At 39.5% G+C, this 22,263-nt stretch overlaps 1 protein-coding gene across 2 annotated transcripts; it reads right to left on the bottom strand.

The window, feature by feature from the left end:
• Positions 1-956: 956 nt before the first annotated feature.
• IMPA1 (inositol monophosphatase 1) lies at positions 957-19,532 on the bottom strand. 2 transcript variants are annotated; one of them, XM_090283769.1, is made up of 10 exons: positions 19,435-19,532; positions 17,059-17,326; positions 16,514-16,576; positions 16,020-16,153; positions 14,235-14,339; positions 12,721-12,766; positions 9,686-9,794; positions 8,234-8,342; positions 3,028-3,179; positions 957-2,416 (listed from the first exon to the last, which is right to left on the bottom strand). In XM_090283769.1, the coding sequence occupies exons 3-10, from the start codon at positions 16,574-16,576 to the stop codon at positions 2,301-2,303; spliced, it is 834 nt and encodes a 277-aa protein (XP_090139895.1). In that variant the 5' UTR covers positions 17,059-17,326; positions 19,435-19,532; the 3' UTR covers positions 957-2,300. The 2 variants fall into 2 exon arrangements, with proteins under 2 accessions (XP_090139895.1, XP_090139894.1); XM_090283768.1 differs by lacking the exon at positions 17,059-17,326.
• Between the last annotated feature and the right edge of the window lie 2,731 nt (positions 19,533-22,263).

Below are 22,263 nucleotides of genomic sequence, written 5' to 3' on the forward strand. Positions count from 1 at the left end.
TAAACACCTTTTTAAAGCGAAAGCTGGAAGATGACTAAAGTCTAGGCCACAGTGTATAAGGGGTATCTATGGCTCTGCTAAAGGGAATATGAGTTGACCCACAATCCAGACTAATCAAGTTTATGATGAAACTACCATGGTTTTAATACTAGATCATTAAACTAGAATACTGGCTAATGAGGTTATTTGAAGGAAAAATAAAATGTTCTCAGATATGGAACGCCTAACCTAAGATGATTCCCATGTACAGTCTGCCATCTAGTGGTCATTTGTGGAAATAAAAAAGGCCAGTACAATAGTTTTCAAATTAGGCTCATTGGCAAAGGGACGACTCAAAACCACATTTCAATTTTAGGACACCAAATTATATGATGAAACCCTCTGAGTTTTTTGTTGGTGGGCATAGGGGTGGGAAAGTAAGCAGGCCATTTCTAATAAATCAGGTGCTTCTGGGAAGCAGTACAGTGTAAGTGAATGGTTCCCAAACCTGGCTACTCACAGAATCACCTGGGACACCTTAAAAAAGTACAGATGGCCAGGCCACACTGCAGACCGTGGAAATTAAGATTCCCTCAGGTGGGACACAAACAATGCACGTTCAAAAGTCTCAGGTAATTCTCCCGTGCAGTCAAGGTGAGGACCACTGGGTGGTGGGTTAAGACTGTGGATTTCAGCTGTATCTCTATGTGGGTTTCACTGCTATTTGTAACCTTGAGCAGGGAAAGTGGACTAATTAAATAACATCTATGTGCCTTATAAAATGAGGATAATGAGGCTAATAACCTCTCCTGGGGTTATTGTGGGAATTAAATATGATCATGGGTGTCAAGTGCTTAGCATAATGCCTGATATTGTGCTCAAAAAATGCTAACTATTAATGATATTTCTTATCAAAGAAAATGTTTTGAGTTAATAAAAAGAATAACCAAAAAAGTAATTTAAACTATAAACCTTAATGAAAGTTTCAATTATAATTTTTATTTAGTTATTCATGATTGTCTTAATTAAAATATTTAATTACAAAACAACCTGTCTTAGAATACAGTATGAGATGTTCTACTACACATGACCAACAGCACAAATACATAATTCTAACACTCAAATCTTAATATCATGTGCATTTAATGTATTAGATGTACACAACAGTAAGATAACCCTTTCCTTAAAAATTTTATAGAACCACTTGTGTTTCCTCAAACACAAGGCTCACATAATCCTATAACAATAGTATGTTCACATGCCAATGACAATAAATTAATCTTTAAAAGTACCTACAAACTGGAACAATTCTCTTTTTGAGTTTGATAAGCCAAAGACTAGTAAGGAATATTTAGAGGCTGAATAGAAACTGGTAGCAAAGATGTGAAACAAGGAATTTGAGAAGAAACAAACAGTTCAGTATTATCAATTTCATGTATCTGCCAAGTTCTAGGTTTCCTGTACTCAACCAGATCAGTCTGAACACAGCAACTGTAAAGGAATCCACATAAATACTGTAGTGCAGTGTTCTGGGAAATACACTCACTGCAGAAATGCCCATAGTAATGAACGCCACCTGGCAGTGTGGTGATGAAATGGTATGGAATAAAATGTTAAAAGGAATGGTAATGTGAAATAGAAAAAGGATGTCTAGATAACTTTTACTTCAAAACCTGAAGTAAAAACACAGAATGGTGAGTTCTTTTATTTGTGTATCTGTTATAACTATGAATTGCTATCTTCAAAATACTCAGTTTTAATACTTATTTTTAGATTGCCAGCCCTCTGACAGGTACTGTGCTTGGTGCTACCTATACACTAATGCATAAAACAAGGTTCTCTGAGAAGAAAGAAACCTGGGTCTAGAAAGTAGTCGTCATACTTTGTAAAACTTCAATGAAATAAGTCTTTAAATCTAAAGAGAATTTTTTTTCCCCAAAAAGATGACTTTCTAATTAAGAATGTTTATGTACATAAACAGCAAGTCAAAATTTCAGAAGCTCACAGGCTCAGGAACTCTAAATTTTTCATTGACTATTTCAGTGGATGTGATACCCACCTCATCAACTGCCGGTGTGTTTTCCCAAAGTACATTCTACAGAACTTTAAAACAATGAAACAAACATTTCATCTATTCTTGCATGTCTAGTCCTAGTAAAATATAGAACAAGTAGCAATTTTTTAAATCTGGACATCGAAAATAATTTAAATCAATCAGATTACAGGACTGAAATGATGTGCTAAGTTTTGTGAGGCCATCAGTGAGGCCCCAAATCTGGGGAAAAGCAGCAACCATGTTTGAGTATGTGAGGGTATTAGAATCAGTCTTCATCGTCTCTTTGAAAAGGCACTACCTGAATTTCTCTGGCTATTCTCTCTGCTAAGGTTTTACTGCCTGCAGCAATTATTCTCCGTGACATCAAATCAAATGGTCCACCTGAAATCAATCAAATATGGAAAATGGTCACATTTTGTATTAAAACTATTCCTACAGAACTAGAACAATAATAGGCATTATGGTCAATCATAACATGTTAATACTTTCAGTTATCTTTTCAAAAAGCTAATCTTTTGCATAAGCATGTTTAAGCTTTGGCAACATTCTAGGCATCTTTAAAAAAAAAAAAAAAATCAGTTGGGGGTGGATCTCAATCATACCAGTTTGAAAAATATAATTTTTCTGTTTCTCCCTCTGTGCACTTTTAATACTCTGATGACCTCCATGACGCTTGGGACTCTGTGGACAGGAAATCTGGCCGTAGTACATTTTCATGCCTCTCTCCTCCCAGTTCCTGACTTCTTTGTCATCCTCCCAGACCACTGGCGAATTTTTAACCCAGGTTCGCCTTGACTCACATTTGAAGAGACTTAGCCATTTGTCACTACCCTTAGCATCTTATCTTTGTCTGTACCCTGTAATGTTTATTTTGATTTTGCAGAAAACCACATGTCTTGTTTTGCCTTTAAGAGTATAACAGATATCAAACAATGAAAGACAAGAGCCACAACAGAAGAGAGAGGAAATGCTTCACTGCCACATCACTCTACCTGTCACATCCATCAGTACCCCACCGGCTTCGGTGACAATGATGCCGGCTCCTGCCATGTCCCAACAGTGAATGCCCATTTCGTAATATGCATCAGCAGCTCCGCTGGCCACAAGGCACATGTTAACAGCTGCTGTTCCGACGCCTCGGATCCTAACAAAGGGCATTTAAAAATGAGATTTGAAAAAAGAATTCTTTCAAATAAGTATTTCTCCTTAACTTCAGTTCATTTTAAGTGATGATTGAGATAATCTGAACCCATTTAGAAGATGCACATAAAAAGTCATATCTAATTTTAAAATAAAAATACATAAAATCTCATTACCATGGTGCACTATACAAATGACAAAATTAATCCTCACAAAGTAATTTAACAAGATAAACATTAAAACAATAATATTTTCAGGGAAAAAACTGAAAATATTCTAAATTATACTATTAGGGCATGTGTGTATATATAATCATGTTTGTCAAAACCCAGTAAAAAGAACTATCTTTGGTATCACAAAGATTTGAGTTTTCTCCCTGCTCAGCTGTTTAAAAACTATAATTTGGAAAAAGTTTATTCTTCAAATTGTAGCTTTTTGTCATCAAGAGGGGGATTTCAACTGCCGTAGCTCACTGTTCTAATGATTATAAATTATGTAAAGCACCCAGCAGAGTGCCTAACATATATTGGGTTGGCCAAAAAATATAAATTTTTTCTCTGTAAAATAAAAACATATTTTTCATTTTCACCAATAACTTGATTGATTTGGATATTTCGAGTATGTTGGCTAGCTCTTGAGTGGTGAAACATTGATTGTTCTCAATTAATGTCTTGATTTGATCATTATCAACTTCAACTGGTCTACCCAAACATGGAGCACCATCCAGTGAGAAATCTCAGTACAAAACTATGTGAACCACTTTTGACACATTTGATCAGTCATAGCACCTTCTCCATACAAAGCACAAATCCTTTTTTGAGTTTCATTTGTGTTTTTACCTTTCTTGAAATAATAAAGCATAATATGACAAAAATGTTGTTTATCTTCTTCCATCTTCAATATTAAAATGAGTACACAAAGATTCACCAATTTTGATACTTTCTTTTCAATGCACATTTATATGACAGCTGTCACAATACAATCTAACAAAGTTGTTCCAAATGAAGTTAAAGACAACTAAGCGCTACTAGAACCATCTTATGGAAAAAACCAAACAAACTTTTTGGCAAACCCAATAAAAGGGCCTCAGCAAAGACAAAACTATTGTTCCGGTGAAATTATTCTCTAAACCATAATGCCAGAAAATATCATATAAGAAAACAAACACAGTGCATTTCATCTAAATGAGTCTCCCAAATTTAAAGGAAATGGACCCATAATGATCTACATTGCCTCATAAATGTCCTTTTCTAACTAGGAAACTATTAGACTGTTTGTATTTATTTAAGGCATTCATTCAAATTATGACTCTCTTGATTTTATTTTATTTTTTTTGTATAATTAATGCTTCTGAGTTCACATTGAAAGACTGGAGAATCAGATGAATCCAGATCCTAGAAAGAAATCAGGACATCTGTACTTCTCCTTGGTAACACTTTCCTGGTTATACTTTTGAGAAATTCCGGAAATAAAAGGTCACTGTTTCCATTTTCCTCCTGGCAGTGGAACAATGAAAGGTTAAAGGTATGAAGTACTGGCAGCTCTTTCAGCTCACTGTAACCATCCCATCACCCACTGTTAAGTCCTGCTTCAGTTGGCACCCTGGCTCAGGCTTCCGGAACGTCCCTCCAGACTTCATTCTGGGAGGTTCCATAGCTACCTGACGGCGACTCTTTTACTTTCCTCCTTACTGTACATATCACAGATTCACAGCCTAGAATTAGAGTCCATATAGTGGCCACACTACACACTGACTACACTGACTCCTAAAAGAGAAATTTAATATTGGAAAAAAAGAAATGGCCCAGAAGCCAGGTCCCAGTCACATCTCCATCCAGCTGTGTATTCCCAGGCAGTCACTTTAGCTCCCTGAACTTTGGTCAACTCACCTACAAATAAGTCCGGATTATTAGATGTTTTTTAATCAGGTCAAAGAGTCTTATAACTGAGGAGTGATACATTCAGAAAAAAAGAAAAATAATTGGTAATAAATTAAAATCACAAAAATCTGTGGTTATTCAACAGCTTTATTTCTTTTTTTTTCAAACAAACAGCTACACTAAATGTCAGAGAAATGCTATTTAACACAGCCATTAACTATATTAAAGTTAGTGACCTCCAACCTCTAGCTTTCTTGAAAATTTAAGGATAAATGTATATAAGTGTTTAATACTGGCTTTTAATTTCTTTGCTTATAAAAATTTTATTATAGAACAACTCTGAGTCTGAAGTATAACAGTGGCATCATGTATGATGTTAAAACCTTTACTACCTTCCCCCAAATAAAAATAAAATAAAGCCCTGACCCGGTGGCTCAGTTGGCTGGAGCATCATACAACTTTCAGTAAACTGAAAGGTCACGGGTTAGATTCCCAATCAGGGCGCATGCCTAGGTTGCAGGTTCAACCGGGTCAGGGCACTTAAGAGAGACAACTGATCAATGTTTCTCTCTCTCTGTATCTCCCTCCCTTCCCTTCTCTCTAAAATCAATAAGCATGTCCTCGGGTGAGGATAAAAAAATAAAAATAAAATAAAAACAACAAGGAGAACAAATAAAACCCATAGGACCCATTCCTTCAGCGAGTCTAGGAATCAGAAAACATGAATTCTCAAACCACCTCTGATAGAGGGAGGACAAGTGAGAGAATGCTAATGGAACACTGCCAGCCTGTGGGTACAGAGAGCTGGGGACAGCAGGAGACAGCGGCAGACCCAGAGGACACGCACAAACCAGCCTACAAAAGAAAAAGTGGGACAGTGGACACACACCAGGAGCTCATACTTCACAGCCTGGCTACAGCAGCGGAGGGACTGGGAAACACACAGAACTTTACCTGGCAGCACAGGGATGCTGTACTTCTCCAGGAGAATCAGGTAAGACAGCAGAGGCTATTCCACCTATATGTGTATATGGGAAACCAAAAAAAAAACCCACACCGAGCTCACAGAAACAGATAATGGATGGGTGGTAGCTAGGGCAGGAGTGGAGGGTAAATGAAATGAAGATGGTCAAAGGTACAAATTTCCAGTTATAAAATAAATAAATCCTGGGGATGTAAGGTACAGCATGATGACTATAGTTAACAATACTATGCTGTATACTTGAAAGTTGCTAAGAGAGCAAATCTTAAAAAGTTCTCATCACAAGAAAAAATACTCTAACTATGTGTGATGACAGACATTAAGTAGACTTATTTGGTGATTATTTTGCAATATACACAAATATCAAATCATTACATGATACACCTAAGACTAATATAATGTTATATGTCAATTATACCTCAGTAAAAGACATGGTACCTCTTGGAAACAAAGTGAAGAAAAAGTAGGAACTAAGAGAGAAAAATTAAGAATCTTACAGAAATGAAAAAGAAACAAGATAGGACAACTGCTCCCCCAACAGATATTCATAAAAGAAAATGCACAGCAGGGCAGAATGGACAGAATGAGGAAATCTGAAACCAGGAACCTGATCACACAATGAACAGAAATATAAAACAGATGACCAAATCCCTACAAAACAACTGCAAAACACCGGACATTGCTAATAAGTGCTTTGGGTTTTTTGGCTGATAAAAGTCTCTCCCCAAAAAATCAACAATAAAATTGAAGAAAACTGAAACTGAAATCAATCCAATCTGAATTAATCAGCCTCAAACAAATAGTTGCAAATATGGGGGAGAGGGGTATGTTAAATCAGAAATACAAAAACTAAACACAGAAATAGAGGTGAAAAAAACCCAAGAAGAAATAAAAGAAGATGATTGAACTCAGAAAAGAAGTGGGGCAAAAAAAGATAAAATGATGTCAGGAATAAAGACTACATTTCAAGACAGCCCCTAATGAGGACAGGTACAAGTGAAAACTTTAAATAAAGAGCCATAGGAAAAGAAAAAAAAAGGAGTCAAAAGAGTCAGAGAGAGTGGCTAAAACACAGAAGTGGAAGACAGAGGAGATTGAACTTGCCTATTGGATTCTCTGAAGAAGAAAATGAAAACAGGCTTGAACTAATACTTAAAACTATAACTCAAGAAAACTTGAAAAAAAGAAAAAGATGTGAAACTACATGTTGATGGAGAAAACTATCCAAGAATGAGCAATTCCAAAATATATCCTTGTAAAACAAGGAGACATCAGAGATTTAAAAAAATAAATAAAAATAAAAGATTCTCAGAGGTTTCACATAAATTGTGAAATAATTTAAAAGCCAAGAAAATTAGATTGACATCAGATTTCTCAAAAACAACATTCAAAGCACCCTGACTAGTGTGGCTCAGTGAGTTGGGCATTGTCCTACAAACTGAAAGGTCGCTGGTTCAATTCCCAGTCAGGGCATATGACTGGGTTGCGGGCCAGGCCCCCCAGATGGGGGTGTGTGAAAGGAAACCGATCAGTGTTTTGCACATCAATGTTTCTCTCCTCTTTCTTCCTCCTTTCCTCTCTCTAAAAATAAATTTTAAAATCTTTTAAAAATACACACACATGCACACGCACACACACACACAAAGTAAAGATGGCTTAAAGAGATAGGAAGGCTAAATGGCCAGAGCCTGGATCTTGCCTTGGAGGAAGGAAAATGCTACAATTAAATCAATTGGCCTATGTGAACTTGGATGGTAGATTAGAGAACAACTTTATAAACTCAGTAATGCACTGTGCTTATGGAAGAAAATATCCCTGCTCTTAACAAATAAACTGAAGTACATAGGGATAAAGAGCTATGGTGTTAAGTAATTTACCTTAAGATACAGTTCAGGGGAAAATAGGTATGCATGTACACATGCATACAGAGGAAATAATAAAAGGACAAACAAATGGGGCAAAATATTAATAGGTGAATCTGGGCAAAGGATATCCTATTTTTTATATTATTTTATTTCTGCAAATCATGTTAAACTTGAAATTATTTTCAAATGAAAAATTTTCAAATTACATTTGAAAGTTAGAATTATGGTACTGATCCTATGTCAATCAATAAAAACCTTCATTTCTAAAACAAAATTATTCCTTAATGTGTTAAATTACCTGGAACTCTTGGGGGAAATGAATAGAACTTACCCATGAATAGGGATACCAAGAAGCTTTTCCATGTTAGTAAGAATAGTTCTTATGGTCTCTGGCGTTCTGCAAGAGCCCAACTCTGTCACCAAGAGTGATTTGGTAATATCTAAAAGAAAATGTTTCCAATAATCACTAGAGTTTAATGATAAAAATTCTGGTAAAAAAAATTTGACACTTCTAATTCAGAATAAAACAGGACAAGCTTAGCTTTCTTCTTAGTTGTACCAAATTTGTTTACTTCTAAGTCTTTAAATATTAAAATATTGATAAATTTATTATTTCTCAGTGGTTATTTTATAAGAGTCTAGCTTTTTAGACCATTCCCAAAATATGCAGATTATAACTAATTTGCCTGCATACATAATACCTTCAGTGGGAAAAAGCAAATACCTTAAATATTTAAAAAGGGAAGTTAGGAATTAAATTCAGTAAATAATTTACATATAGATTTGAAATAAAACAAATTAGAAATAGAAGCTCTCTTATCTGCCCTCTGTTTACTAATTTTACAGATTATCAAAGTTTTCCCTTCCCTCTTGGAGACTGTCTAAATTCATGACAACGCAACACTTGGTCCCAGTCTAGCAGACCCCACACACCATCCTCTGCCAGCTGAGGAGCATGCTCACAGCTTGTTCTGAACATATCTATCACTGCTGAACTCCTAATAATTATACAACTTTATTAAATATTATGGAAAGCAAACAAATAATTATAAAAAGAGAATGATGTTTGTAGAAAAGCCATCACAGTCCTTCAATTCTGAGATGCACATTTTTTCACATGTTAACATCTTGAAAATCAAGATGCATACTCCAATCTTTGGGGTCTTAAGAGTTCAATGGAAAGGAAATTAAATAAAAACCTATTCTCAAATTAAGTGTTTGAGGAGAAAAACATGACAGTGCGGGAGAATTCTAAATTTAGATCATTTTGCAAGTATCTAAGTCCCAGCTGTATTTAAAAGAATCTGATGTACAAACTGGAAAAGTTGGGCATGGGTAATGGAAGAAACCTACCACATAGAAAGAAGACTGAAGACTGTCCATCATCAAACTCATACAAAAATGTATATGCATTATTTTTAATGGTGCCCGAATTTAACACATTTTTCCCTGGTTTATTGTCTAATAAATGGTCCCAAAGGCATCAGATCAGAGCGATTCTACCAAGAATTCAGGATGCAGTGTTAAAATAATACACATGAACTCCCTGTCTCCATCCCCTGGCACCGATGCCCCAGAGTTGGGCTGCTCAACTCCACCAACTTCCAAGCTTACACTACCACATTCAAACTCTGGTGGAGGAAAAAAAAAAAAAAAGCAAAGAGAAAATAAACACAATTTACAAATCAGTTAACACTTGGAGAACCCCACAGGTTAACATTCAAAAACAATAAAATATGGGTATATAATATCAATCACACCCAAAATGAGGGGATAAACCTACCTTCTTGCTGTGAAACCTGTAGTTTCTGACCGTTACAGAAGGCACCTTTTCCCTTCCGGCCTGTGTACATCTTGTCCTCCACACAACTGTAGACAACTCCAAATTCTATCTGCAGATGGAAAACCACTTTCCTTTACCAAACTTGGGTATTTTTCATGTTGAAATCAATCCTTATTCTAGGAAAGTAACAAAAAAATCTGGTATACTGATGAATAACATTTTCAAATGGCTACACAGTAGATAATTAAAATGCTAATTCCTAGATTAATGAGAAAAAAAGAGGTCATCACACTCGAATCCCTGACTCTCATCCATTTATAAACCTAGGAGCACCCACTTTTACCTCCTCCTTCTCACCCAGATGAGGACAGAGCTTTCCTATTTTCTAGGTGACTGCTTCCTCATGAGTATGATTTCTACCCTCTCAAACTTCTTGGAAACACTGCTCCCCACTGATGCCTTGTCTCTGGAATATCAATTTTGGTACCTTCTCACCAAAATCTCCCTCCCTTACAAAACCTTGAAAATGTTACTTCTTTTCCCTTCACTGTCAAAGAGCAGTCCACACTTTGCATCGCCCATTCTCCTTTAATCCATTATAATTTGGCTTCTGAAAGATTGCCAATGATTGCCCATGAACTCTTATGGGCCAAATGCCTTCTCTGAATAACTGGAGACTGCCGCCATCACCAAGGCTTCATCCACATTTAATCCAGTTGCTCCGTGTCTCTGGCAGGACCCTCTGTCCCCCTGCCTAACTCACTAACCTACCTTGGTGTCAGTTTTTTTAGGATCTTTTCCTCTGCTTACACTTTAAAAGTTGTGCACCTCAGGGTTTTTTCTTTTTCCACTTCCCTGTAGCTCTATATAGTCCTTCAGATTGGTTCTTCCCAGCCCACAAATCAACTACCACCTGGAACTGTGGCTCATCAACTCCACCATCACAGGTAAGACCTCATCTTGGAAAAGCCTCAACCAAGGAGATCAAACACTCATTACCTGATCACATCTCATTCCTTCCCCATTCTCCTCCTTCAAATTTAATCTTGAAAACACTTTCTGATTCTGGCATTTCCTCAGGGATTTAACTGCAGCATTTCAGTTCAGAATCACCGACAAGGCTAGAAATACCTGTTACTCGGCACTTAAAAACCTCTACTGGTTTCCACTGCCTAAAAACAAAATCTCAATGTCATGGTGTAGACAGGCCACAATCTCACAATAGGACCACCACCAACTTCTCTCATTGACCTGTTCCTGCCATTTCAGGGTTTCACTCATGACAACATGGTTCCCATACACGTCATGCTCTTCACCAAACTGTTCTTTGTAATTGAAATGCATTCCTCTTCTTATTTGTCAAACCCTTCATTCTCTAAGACCCAAACCACATAATGGAATTAATAAAAACCCTTCTGTTAGGAAAATCTCCCCAAACTACTCCTAGCAAACTGGTTCCACCCTCTTCCTGCCCTCACAGTTCGATTTTCCTAGTTCACCACATATAACCCTATCTGTTCACACATCTAATTTTGCACTAACTGGGAGTTCAATGGCAGGGACCACGCACAGTGCCAGGATGAGTATACACTAAATGCTCACTTAGCTCCTTTGCACATTCTCACTGACCACCATAACCTGCAGCTAATTGCATTTGCACTAACTTGTGTTCTCATTTTCAGAGACTTCTTAACTCTTTCCTATGTGCTGACCAAATAAATCACCAACTCCTTAAAGAAAGTTACATAAGATGATGATAAACATCATTCATTGTTTGATCAAAGAGCAAGGCAATGCAATAGTTACAGATTTTGTTCTACTGCATTTACATACAGCAACTATTTGGTGTCCTGAACACTGAGCATCTTCCACAGGTGCCCTGGCCCCTACCACTTCATGGCCTTTCGCTGGTAACTACTAATGCATTCCTAGCTCTGTTACAGAAAGCGGGTGTCCAAAAACCCCCAGAGCTTGCAGGCTGGAGGATGGGGAGAAGGAAGCAGCTTTCAGGATGCCTTCACATGCCTGAGGCTAGGGGCTAGTGTCTGTTACACAAATGGCTTGGATGTTTCCAAGACCTCAAGGAGATGGGAGGGGTCTTGGACCGTGGGATGGTATGGAAAGAGCACACAGAGCCTGTGTGAGGTTCTGTGAATGGTCAGAACTGGGGACCATGCCGACTGCCGCACAGGACGCAGTTAGGGATTTAAAAATGAGGGGCAGACATTTTAATGGGACTGACCATGCAGTTTTGAAAAGGCAGGTTCTCCATGCTGCTTTAAGAAGGGAAAACTCCATGCAGCTTACAAGGAGGCTGGGAATCTACGCGGTTCTGGATTAAAAGCTGGGGGACACCACAACACAGAAAGACCTTCCCAATCAGAATTGAATGATTGGCAACCACCGGTAAAGCTGAACTGTGTCTAGAAGTAGGGAAACAGTTTCTCTAACTTTTCTAAAACTAGCCTGATTTGGTAAGGGGAAGCAGAAATATGTGTTTGTGGGTGTTTTAAGGAACATAAGACTTAACAGCAGAAATCCACAAATAATCTAAATCTATATAACTGTTAAATAAACAATTCTTTTTCTTTTCACTAAACTCTGGTATTGAGAGTTATAATTCTGGCGGTGGGCAATCGGGCCCCTAACTGAACAGCCCGTGGGTGCTAGGTTTCAATTGCAGCAGCCCAGGGGTTCTGTAACAATACCTCACCTCTGCCACTATCCACTGTAGGTCATGTGTCAACTCTTTATGCACCTAACTCTATCACATATATAATGGCGATTAAATACAGAACTGTAGTGTCATTACTTGTATTTCTCCCTTATAACTATTGATTTTCAAAAAAAGATTAAATTTTCTTCACTGGAAAAAGTATCATCATAATTTTAATACTCTTGTAGCTTATTTCAGAATAATGCAGCTGTATAAATTGAATACAGAGACAAACCTAAGCTTATTATGGGGATACACTTACTTTTTCTCAGAAAATGACAGCAAAGCATTTTACCAACCGTAAATTTAAACAGCCTACCTTTTTATTGACAACAAAGCCGATTGAAACAGCAACAAAAGGAAATCTTTAAAAAAAAAACATACATATTTACCAAGACAGAATTTATTTTCAATAAACATGTTTTTTCCATAATATAAATGCTTACAAAATTTTTCATATGAAGTCTCTTCTATTCTTTCTCAGAACAGTGTGTAGAGGGGGTGAGAAAGTCCCATATACAGATGCACACACAGGGAACTTCTGCAGGCAGGAAGCATCTCTGAAGAGGAGTCACAAGAAACTGATCCAGTGCTCACCTTCAGAGATGGGTCCTGAAAAACTGGGGACAGAAGTGGGAGGCCAATTCATAGTGCACGCCATTATATATTTTTTGAATGTCAAATACCACAAATATAGTAACAAGGTAAAAAGTCTTTTTTCAAAAAATAAAAACATATTAAAAGAGATTTTTAGTTGGTTAAAAAGAAAAGTCTCTTTGTCCATCTCTCCCCCAGCCTGGCTCTATTAACACAGGTATGAATTATACAGTATAAATAGTTACTGGTCTCAACCCGAACACCCAACTTAGAACTTTACATCTGAAAAGTAATCTGTTCATCACAGGTATTGCTATGGCTGAATGACAGTTTGAAGACAGAGGTTGTAATTTCTGACTCAGAAGAGAATCAAGATAAAGAAAATAGACAAAATGGGTTCAATATAACTACTAAAAATAAAAACGTTTAGAAACATTCTCTAGTTTTCATTAATAAAAATAAGACCATACTATACATACTGCATTATAATCTTTTCTCTAGTACAATATCCCATGAGCATCCTTCAACATTCACATCCATTACATACAGTCTAGATCCTCACTTTACAGACTTTATCAATTCTGTATTACTAAAGATATATACAGCTACATGGTAACTTCAAATATAATATCTGTGTAATCCCACCAAACAAGGCTGCTCATTTTAACTCTCACTGGCAATTCCAACAGGTTCTCTTGTATATACTTACTGTGTGCCAGGCACTGTACTGCGTGCTTATAGAAATGCACTATTCACTGAGTCCCCACAATTCTATGAGGCAGGTACCATTAATATGGTCATTTTATAGATAAGTAAAAAAATAACTGTGGCTAAGAAAGATTAAGTAACTTGCCCCAGGTCACAAAGCCTATAGACAAGTATCCAGATTCAAGCCTAAGTCTGTTGATCCTAAAACCCATGCTCTTTTTAAGCTTTTTCTCTTGAGTGAACCTCCAGTATCAATCCCATAGCTCTATAAGTGATCTCAAAGCAGCAATGGTGCTTGCTTATATTTTTGCCTGGCTTCCACAGTGGGAAAGGAATGATGCACAGGGCACTGCATCACACAAGTCCCAACAGTAATATTCCATCACCATATCTGATGAAAATTCTCAAATACATTTTACTCTACAAATCACATATTTCTCTAATGTGTATTCGTGAATGGAGCACTCTAAAGACCCACTCAGATCATATATACACAGTAATTACAACACTAAAAAATTTTAAACATACCTATGTACAAAATTAGTTGTTCCGTCAATAGGGTCAATGATCCATGTCGGATTGTCGGTTAAGACACTTTTCTCCCCTGCGGCCACAGATTCCTCACCAATGAAACTAAAAGCAAGAATGACTCTTTACATCATTTTCAGCAAGTTTCAAGCTTAACATTTCCTTAGCTACAGAATCTACTAGAAAACATAACTAAAGTCTACACACCACACTTTTCTATCATTGTTCCTTTTTCCTTCATAATGACAAGCACGGGAAGGCTCTACGTCCCCCAGAGCAAAGTCATGTGAAAAGTAGCAGGACTGAACACCCTACAAGGCGACGCCACGATGAGCACAGGTATGAGCACACACGCCCTTGGACAGAGTGCTGGTGGTAGATGAGAACCTATCAGGGACTGTGGTGGTTTTAAAAATATGTCCCCAGTTCTTTCATCCTCCTCTTCCAAAGGCACAGCTTAATGCTCCTTGGCTTGAGTGTGAACTTGAACTTAGTGACTCGTTTCTAAGCAACAGAACAAAGTGGAAGTGCCAATGTGGAACTCTGAGGACTCAGTCACAAACTGGCACTGTGGTTCATCTTTTCCACTCTATTTCCCCACTTCCCATTCATGCCTCGGAGAGGCTGGCCACCCTCTTCTGAGCTGCTCTGCGGAGAGGCCCACATGGCGAGGAACTGAGGGAAGCTGCCAGCAGGCCACCCAGGAGGAAGTGAAGTCACCAACAATCACCAAAGTGAACAGATCCTTCAGCCCCAGTGGAGGCCTGAGATGGCTGCAGCCAAGGCTGACAGCTTGCCTGTAACTTTATGAGACCCTTCACCTAAGCTACTCCCATATTCCTGATCCTGGGAAATACTGAGATAATAAACGTTTGCTGTCTAGAGTGGCTAAGGTTTAGGGTACTTTGCTATGCAACAACAGATAACTAAAATAGAGAATATTAAATGAGGCAACAAGAAGGCAAATTGCCTGCCAAAATTACTTTGTCTTCCTAAAGCAAGCTATGCAATAAATTTTATGTGAATTCTGGAAACGGTGTTTGATTTCATTGTTTTCTTTCCTTTCCCATTTTCATTTATATATTTTCCCTTATTCAATAATAAACTGTCTTAAAAATCATTATTATGATCTTTATCACTTAGCTGTACACCTTTTTACTGAGAGGAAGTACATTCATTTAGCTAGAGCTAGGAAGAAGTAAAGAATGACAATGCTAAAGCTTTAAAATGATGACAATATTTCTGTTCTACTTGTGCCCACGAGGGAGTCCTGACTTTAGCAGTTTCTTTCAAATTCCCTAGTTACCATATAAAAAAGTTTGCAATGCAGAGAATAAAACTGAACTTCTAAATCATGCCTATGGCAGACATTTGTCACATCCGTTTCCCAGCATCCAAACACTTCTCTTCCTATGAGGGCAGTTCAATATCCCCTCTTGGTTGCTCCCTGGACACTTGAGCTTAGGCAAATAACCCAAGTTCAGCAAGCAGGTGCCCTGCCCAGGATCGGTAATCGTCAACTAACAAGGCATCATAGTGAAGAGTGGGGAGAGGAGCAGCCTGTGTACCCATGGCTCCTGTAGAGTATCCAAGTCCACCTTCGTCCCTGGTTCTTGCCCAACCTCCACGCTCAGGGCTGCAGAGCTAACCCACACCCTCCCAAGACATTCTTTTCTGGTTAAATTCACTAAAGTTAATTTCTGTATCTAGAATCAAAATTTTTGTCTCATATATTGACTCTAACCAGGTTTCATTTTTATCATTTAAAATTGAAATAAGAAATACCTGTGTGATGGGTACTTTTCCTTTATGAATGAGATAAGCATTTTTTCAACTTTTTGGTCAGTCACAGTTACCAAGTCAGCTGGAGAACTTTTAATCATAATGTTCACTTCATTTTTCAGAGCTTCACGAACCACCTAAAAAGAGTTTATTGGAAAGAAAATGGAGAAAGCATAAGTAATTTTAAATCAAACTAAAAAATGAGATAAATGATGAAAAACATTCAGTCTGTCTTAAACAATATTCTTAAAAATTTCTTAGCTCAATGTTTATAAAATAAGCCTTCAGTGGTTATAATGTTCTAAGTACAAAAGCATAGACTCTTACATCCTATTTTAGATTCACAACTGTCATCACAAAAAGTTAATGACATAAAATTGGAGTATTCACTCCATTTACAGTGTTTAGTAAAATGAAAAGCAACGCAGGTATGCTCTATTTAACACAGTGGCCACAGGCTGTCCCAATTCCCACAGCAGGTGACCAGACGTTCATACCTCTCCAGCTCGCCTTGCTAGGGTTACTGCATAATCCATGCATTCCTGCCAGGGATCAGCCATCTTCAAAACAGATTTAACACATATCAGAACACATATCAGCACTGATAAATCTCCAAAAGTATTAATCACAGAATAGTTAGTTCACAAAAACATCTCAATTAGCAAAGTACTTTCATTTGGGATTCTCACTGCTTTCCTGATTTTTGACTTCAGTTTTTTTCAAGAGTCACTGGTAGATCCAGTAAAAAACATTTTTACCTAAATTACTCCTATTACAGAAACATTTTTCATAACAACAACAAAAAAAATACTCTATGCATAAAGTATCTCCCAAAGTGCCCAAATCATATCACATTTAAAACAACAACAATGGTTTGGAGAATGGAGAAGAAAGGACACAGAAATATTTTCAAGAACAGGGACACTTGTAGAAGTTCAGAACAAGCCTCCCCTAAATGTGCCACTTTGGCTATATACAGTATTTTGAGCTGAAGGAAATGGAGGCCCAGAAGACACAGGAGGAGCTTTTACTGCCCCCTTACCTGCCGGTTTTGTTTCTGTTTGGGAAGAGGCAGCACAGTTAAGCTCAGAGACTGTTTTTTGTCTTTGGTACAAGTTCGCTGGGGGAATTTCTCTAGCCAACTGCTTACAGGATATCTCTTCACAAGCCAAATAAAGAAATAACGCACTCCAAACGGATGACAGATTAATCTCAATAGTGATCCCGACCAGAGGAGATGAGAGGAATGAAGTTCAAATTTTATCAAAAGTGTATCTTTTTATACCAGAAGGAGGAGGCACTTGGTAGTTCTGGAAAGAAAATTTCAGGACTAAAATAATAATAATAATAATAAAGCAAAAAATAAATTTCTTTCCCTGAACTTCAGAAAGGAAGAAACCCCAAAATATTCTGGTGTTTTGAGCTGTCCAGTTTTCCACTGACTGCTAAAGAGAAGACTGAAATAACTCACCACTGGCAGGACCACACTCTACAACCTGTACCTAGGACAGTGACGCTTCTGAAGTTATCAGACTCAGAAATGTGGCATCATTTATAAAGCTACCAAATTATGTCACCTTTAAACTGAAAACAGGTGACAGAGCTTCACTGTGAAGACTCATCAGGAATCCCTGTCACAGGTGCTCACAAGAAAAGGCAAATAGCAGACACACTGAGCTGCTTCTGCAGCTTTTTCTTCCTGAAATAAGCATTTTAAAACTTTACAAAACTCACTTTTTGAGTTACAGAAGTAACTCCTTAGGGCACTTCAAGGGCTGCTTTCAAACTTTTTTTTTCCATTCTTATTTACTCCCATTCCTCTCTTGTAGGCTGAACAGAAGGAATGCTTTGCTCCAGCCACCCCTCTCCCCACCTAACAGCACTGACAATGCCCAGCATTCTTTCCTCCAGCTGCAAATCCGTCCTTTCTTCTAGGGATTCTCCCCCAGAAGACAGCATTTCTTTTTTAATCTTCCAGAACTATTTGTTAAAATATGATATGCTATGTACTTTATCACAGTTGATACTGGCTCTCTGGTGGGGACTCAGATATTGATCAAAACATTCGGACTACATGCAAAATCACTGATGTGACAAAGGCTAAGGAGAAGTGCAATAAGAAGCATGTAATAGGGAGCTCTGGTCAGCTCTAGGTCTCAGATAAGGTTTCGCTGAGGACAAGGCTCAACCAACATCTGAAGGACAAGTGAACAGGCATTAACTAACACAATTGCAGGACACCTGGAAGTGAAGGGGGACTGAAAGGCCTCAGCATGACAGCTCAGAGATAAGGGAAACAGGAGGTAAAGGCTGGGGCGAGAGTAGGGATAATCCTGCTCAGGGCCAGAAGATAAGACTTGCTTGTGTGGCCTGCAGGAATCCTTCCCTGGTGGCCACTGCGCATGGACTTGGAGGGTGGAGGGGAGGTAGAGAGTGTGTTCATCAGCCCAGGGATTCAGATTTACAACCCTGTAGTCCAGAGGACACCTGATGGTTGGCTTACAACTGCATGGGATGGGGTGGGGATGGGGTGCAGGAGGTACTTGCTTCGGGAGGTATAGCTGGGAGCACTCAGTGACAGACTAGACTGGGGTATGACCGAAGAGCTTTATGATGCCCAAACTTCCCACGTTGGCAACTAAGCGTATAAAGATCACGTCTATGGCAACAGGAAGCAACCGAAAGAAATCAAGTTTAGGATTTGAGTAGGAGGTGGGGTGAGCAAGTTTAATTAGTGGAGTACCAGGGACCTTTGTGAAGCCAAACGGAAATGTCCATTAGGGAGCTGGACATAATGGATCCTGAAATCAGAGGAGGGGTGTGGACTGCAGATAGAAATTCAGTCACCTGAGCAGGGAAACTGAGTCCTGGGGCTGAAAAACATTTCTTGCTCAGAGACTCGAGACTCAGCAACGCCCTCCTTATATTTTGGCCACGTTTGTACTTGCCTGGCCTTCTCAACTCATTTCTTGATGGAAGGGGCCACATTTGATCCGCCGTCACTTTCCCAAAGGCTGAAGCATTTCCAAATGCTTCTGTCCGGGTCCCAGCCTGCCTGGCGGTGAGAGTCACGCACCCTCCTCGCTGTCACTTGTGCGTCCCGAAAAGTGGGACTACGGATGAAGGGGGCCTACACGGTGCCTACGTGACCCTGCGCTGCGTCCAGTCCCTGAGTTCCCTCCGAATCGGTGACATTAAAAGAGGTGGTCGTCCTACAGAAGCTGCCTCAAGTGCAGTGAGGTCGCGAGGGAAAAAGTTACAAAACGTGGGGGCTGACCCTGGGGTCGCTCGGCGCGGTGGCTCAGGACAACACCCCAGGCCTCAGGCGCTGATTCCCGCCCCACGCCGCCCGCCTGCAGCACTGCCGCCCGCCGAGCCCACTGGGACCAACGCGGGGTCGCAAGAGCTCAGATCTCACCTCAGTTTGCCAGGGCCCAGGACCGCTGGCTTCAGGAAGAACGTACAGCCCGATTCTTCCAGAGGGAGAAGAGGAATAGCCCGACAGGAAGTCCCGCCCCGCGGCCCGCCCACGGGGGTGTGCCCGCCTCTGCGCACCGCCGCAGAGCCTCGCCTCGCCGGATCCCGGCGGGCTTGAGACCTCCAGGCCTTCCTGGCTCCTCTTCCTCATGTCTGGTTCTGACTTACTGCCTCCCGCCTGCACTTTCTCCTGTACATGTTTTTAAAAATCTCTTCCCTCTTTATTCTGTGCATCCCTTCTTCCATCCCTTCCCATTTTCCCACTTCTTTCTCCCTTTCTCTCACTTATTCCAGACTGCTCTTGACAAAGCACAAATTGCAAGTATACATCCAGTTTTACAATTTTTATTTGCTAAACCTATAATAGGTAGTAAACATATATATATATACCATATAAATTATATAAAATAGGTAGATTGATAAGTGATGGCCAGAGAAAACTGACCCTATTCTCAATAATTCATTTGGTTACCATTTATTGAGGACTTACCATGCTTCAGACTATTGCATTTTTACATGCATTTTACTTAAATGTTGCTACAGTTCCATGACAATTAGCTTCATCAAATGGAGGAGGAAACTAGGGCCCAGAGAAGTTATTTGTCCTGAGGTCACACAACAAAGGCAGAGAGTGGGATACTGACTCAGTCCACACTTGGGGACTACATGGCACAGTGAGGCTGCATTGTATGAGATACAAGGACTGGTCCGCGGTCCTTAAAGTGTTGCCTCATCTTGAAATAACAGGTCTGGCACCATGGGATATATAGTGTTACCATTATAATGCAAAAAGAATTGCAGATCCAAGGGGTCCTAGACACACCAAGACCAGGAAAGTGGGATATTCAGCTTCTGCCTTGTGAAGAAATTGCTTCCTTTTATTTGACCAAAGACAGGGTGTTGTCAGCAACATGTTGCAAATAGAGGCATTCTCAGAGATGAATGACCAATTCTTAAACCTCACAAAGAGCCAAAACTTTGTTTTCATTCTTCTAAAGATTGAAGTCTTAAGTATCTGAATTGGATACCTTCATTTGTCTAGTAAAAATGCTTTTGTGGTTCTTAATGAAAAAAGAAGAAAAAACTTCAGAAATGAGTTTTCGTTCTTTGTTGTCAGTCTTCTTAAAATAAACTCTTGCCAACTACTTGGCCACAAGTGTTGATTCATAGGAAAATAAAATTTTCCAGGCATTTACAGAAATGTCATCAGAGTCCTCCTTTAAATGAATGTGGCTCCACTCATAGATCAGATATCTTATTCTCTCAAATTAAAATCACTTCAAGCTTCCTACCTCAAACGAGGAGATCCAGCCCTTTCCTAGGGGCCTCAGCTGCTGCCTCACAATTGGAGTGTTTTCAGTCCAAAGAGACCATTCTGTTCCCAAATGCCTGCTTGAACATGAAATGGAGGGTCCATGCACAGAATGGTCTATTGCTCAGCTCTGGTTTGGGCTGCATTGCAAACTGGTCCCACAAAATCCAAGATTTTTGTCTGTGAGTAGTCCAGATGGCTGCAGGGCCCTCAGTACCTGTGCAATGCTCTTGGGTTCTCAAAGGGGAAAATTTTAAAGCTACGTTTGCCGTCATCGTTCCTAATCACAAAGATCTACCAGGCCAAAGTGGTTGGGAGACAGGAAGAGGGCAGGTTCCAGCCTCAGCCACACCTGGTGAGAACAAAAGCTGCTCTCTGGTATGGGATCCAGGTCACAGTTCCCTATTGGGGGTCTTTGATATCCCTTTTCACCTGCTGACTTCCATTCTGGAGAGAGGTTTTTATTATACTAAACCTCAAAATGGAAGAGAGGGGAGATCTAAAGCACCTGACACCTCCTAGACACCTGACTGTAAGTGACGGGGCTTTGGGGAAGGATGGCCTTTGTCAGGCCACTAGTGCTCTGGTCATGCTTCTGCAGATGGGGAATAGGTACTCAACTGCCCTGTATTTGCATAATAAAGAGTGGTCACCAGGTGATTCCTTCCTCAGCAATCTTGGGTGTCTTGCTAGCCCTACTTATTCTCCAGAGGTGACTGCTTGCAAATGGCAACTCCCTTTCACTTCAAAAAAAAAAAAAAAAATCAGGTTCACATCACAAGACTTCCTTGTAGTAGACTTTGATTAAAAATAAAATTTACATGTGCAATGTAACAAGATTTTTATGTTTTAACGTAAGATAGGTTGGAGCTGCAGATATTGGTTAAGTCCCTGACATGCCCTGTAATGCCAACAGCTTTTTCAGATGGTTGGAGGATCGTCCTGTACACCAAAAGGCTTTGGGATCAATTCCTTGTCAGGCCACATACCTAGGTTGTGGGTGCACATATGGGAGACAACCAACTGATGTTTCTCTCTCACATGGATGTCCTCCCTGTAACAGAACCCCTGGGCTGCTCCGATTGAAACAGAACCCACGGGCTGTTTAGTTAGGGGCCCAATTGCCCGCCGCCAGAATTATAACTCTCAATACCAGAGTTTGGTGAAAAGAAAAAGAATTGTTTATTTACACATAGTCCTGCCTCCCCCTCCCAGACCTGGCCAGTCTTACAGAAGTCAGAAACACCGTTTCCCTACTTCCTAGGCACAGTTCAGCTTTACCAGTAGCTGCCAATCACTCAATTCTGATTGGGGAGGTCCTTTCTGTGCTGTGGTGTCCTCCAGCTCTCAACGCAGAACCGCCTGGATTCTCAGCCTCCTTGTAAACTGCCTTCTTCCTGTAAACTGCGTGGATCTCCTCTCCTTCTCAAAACCGCATGGCAAGAGCTTCTTCTTAAA

Source organism: Furipterus horrens, unplaced genomic scaffold, assembly GCF_987537825.1.
Source record: "Furipterus horrens unplaced genomic scaffold, mFurHor1.1.pri manual_scaffold_7, whole genome shotgun sequence".
Taxonomy (NCBI): domain Eukaryota; kingdom Metazoa; phylum Chordata; class Mammalia; order Chiroptera; family Furipteridae; genus Furipterus; species Furipterus horrens.

Excerpts from the sequence above, each read along its gene's own strand:
- IMPA1 (XM_090283768.1), bottom strand. The coding sequence starts at position 16,576 with ATGGCTGATCCCTGGCAGGAATGCATGGATTATGCAGTAACCCTAGCA. Across the intron at positions 3,180-8,233 it reads CTTGGTATCCCTATTCATGG|GATCCGAGGCGTCGGAACAG; the intron begins GTAAGTTCTATT and ends GCCCTTTGTTAG. Across the intron at positions 2,417-3,027 it reads GGTACTGATGGATGTGACAG|GTGGACCATTTGATTTGATG; the intron begins GTAGAGTGATGT and ends GATTGATTTCAG.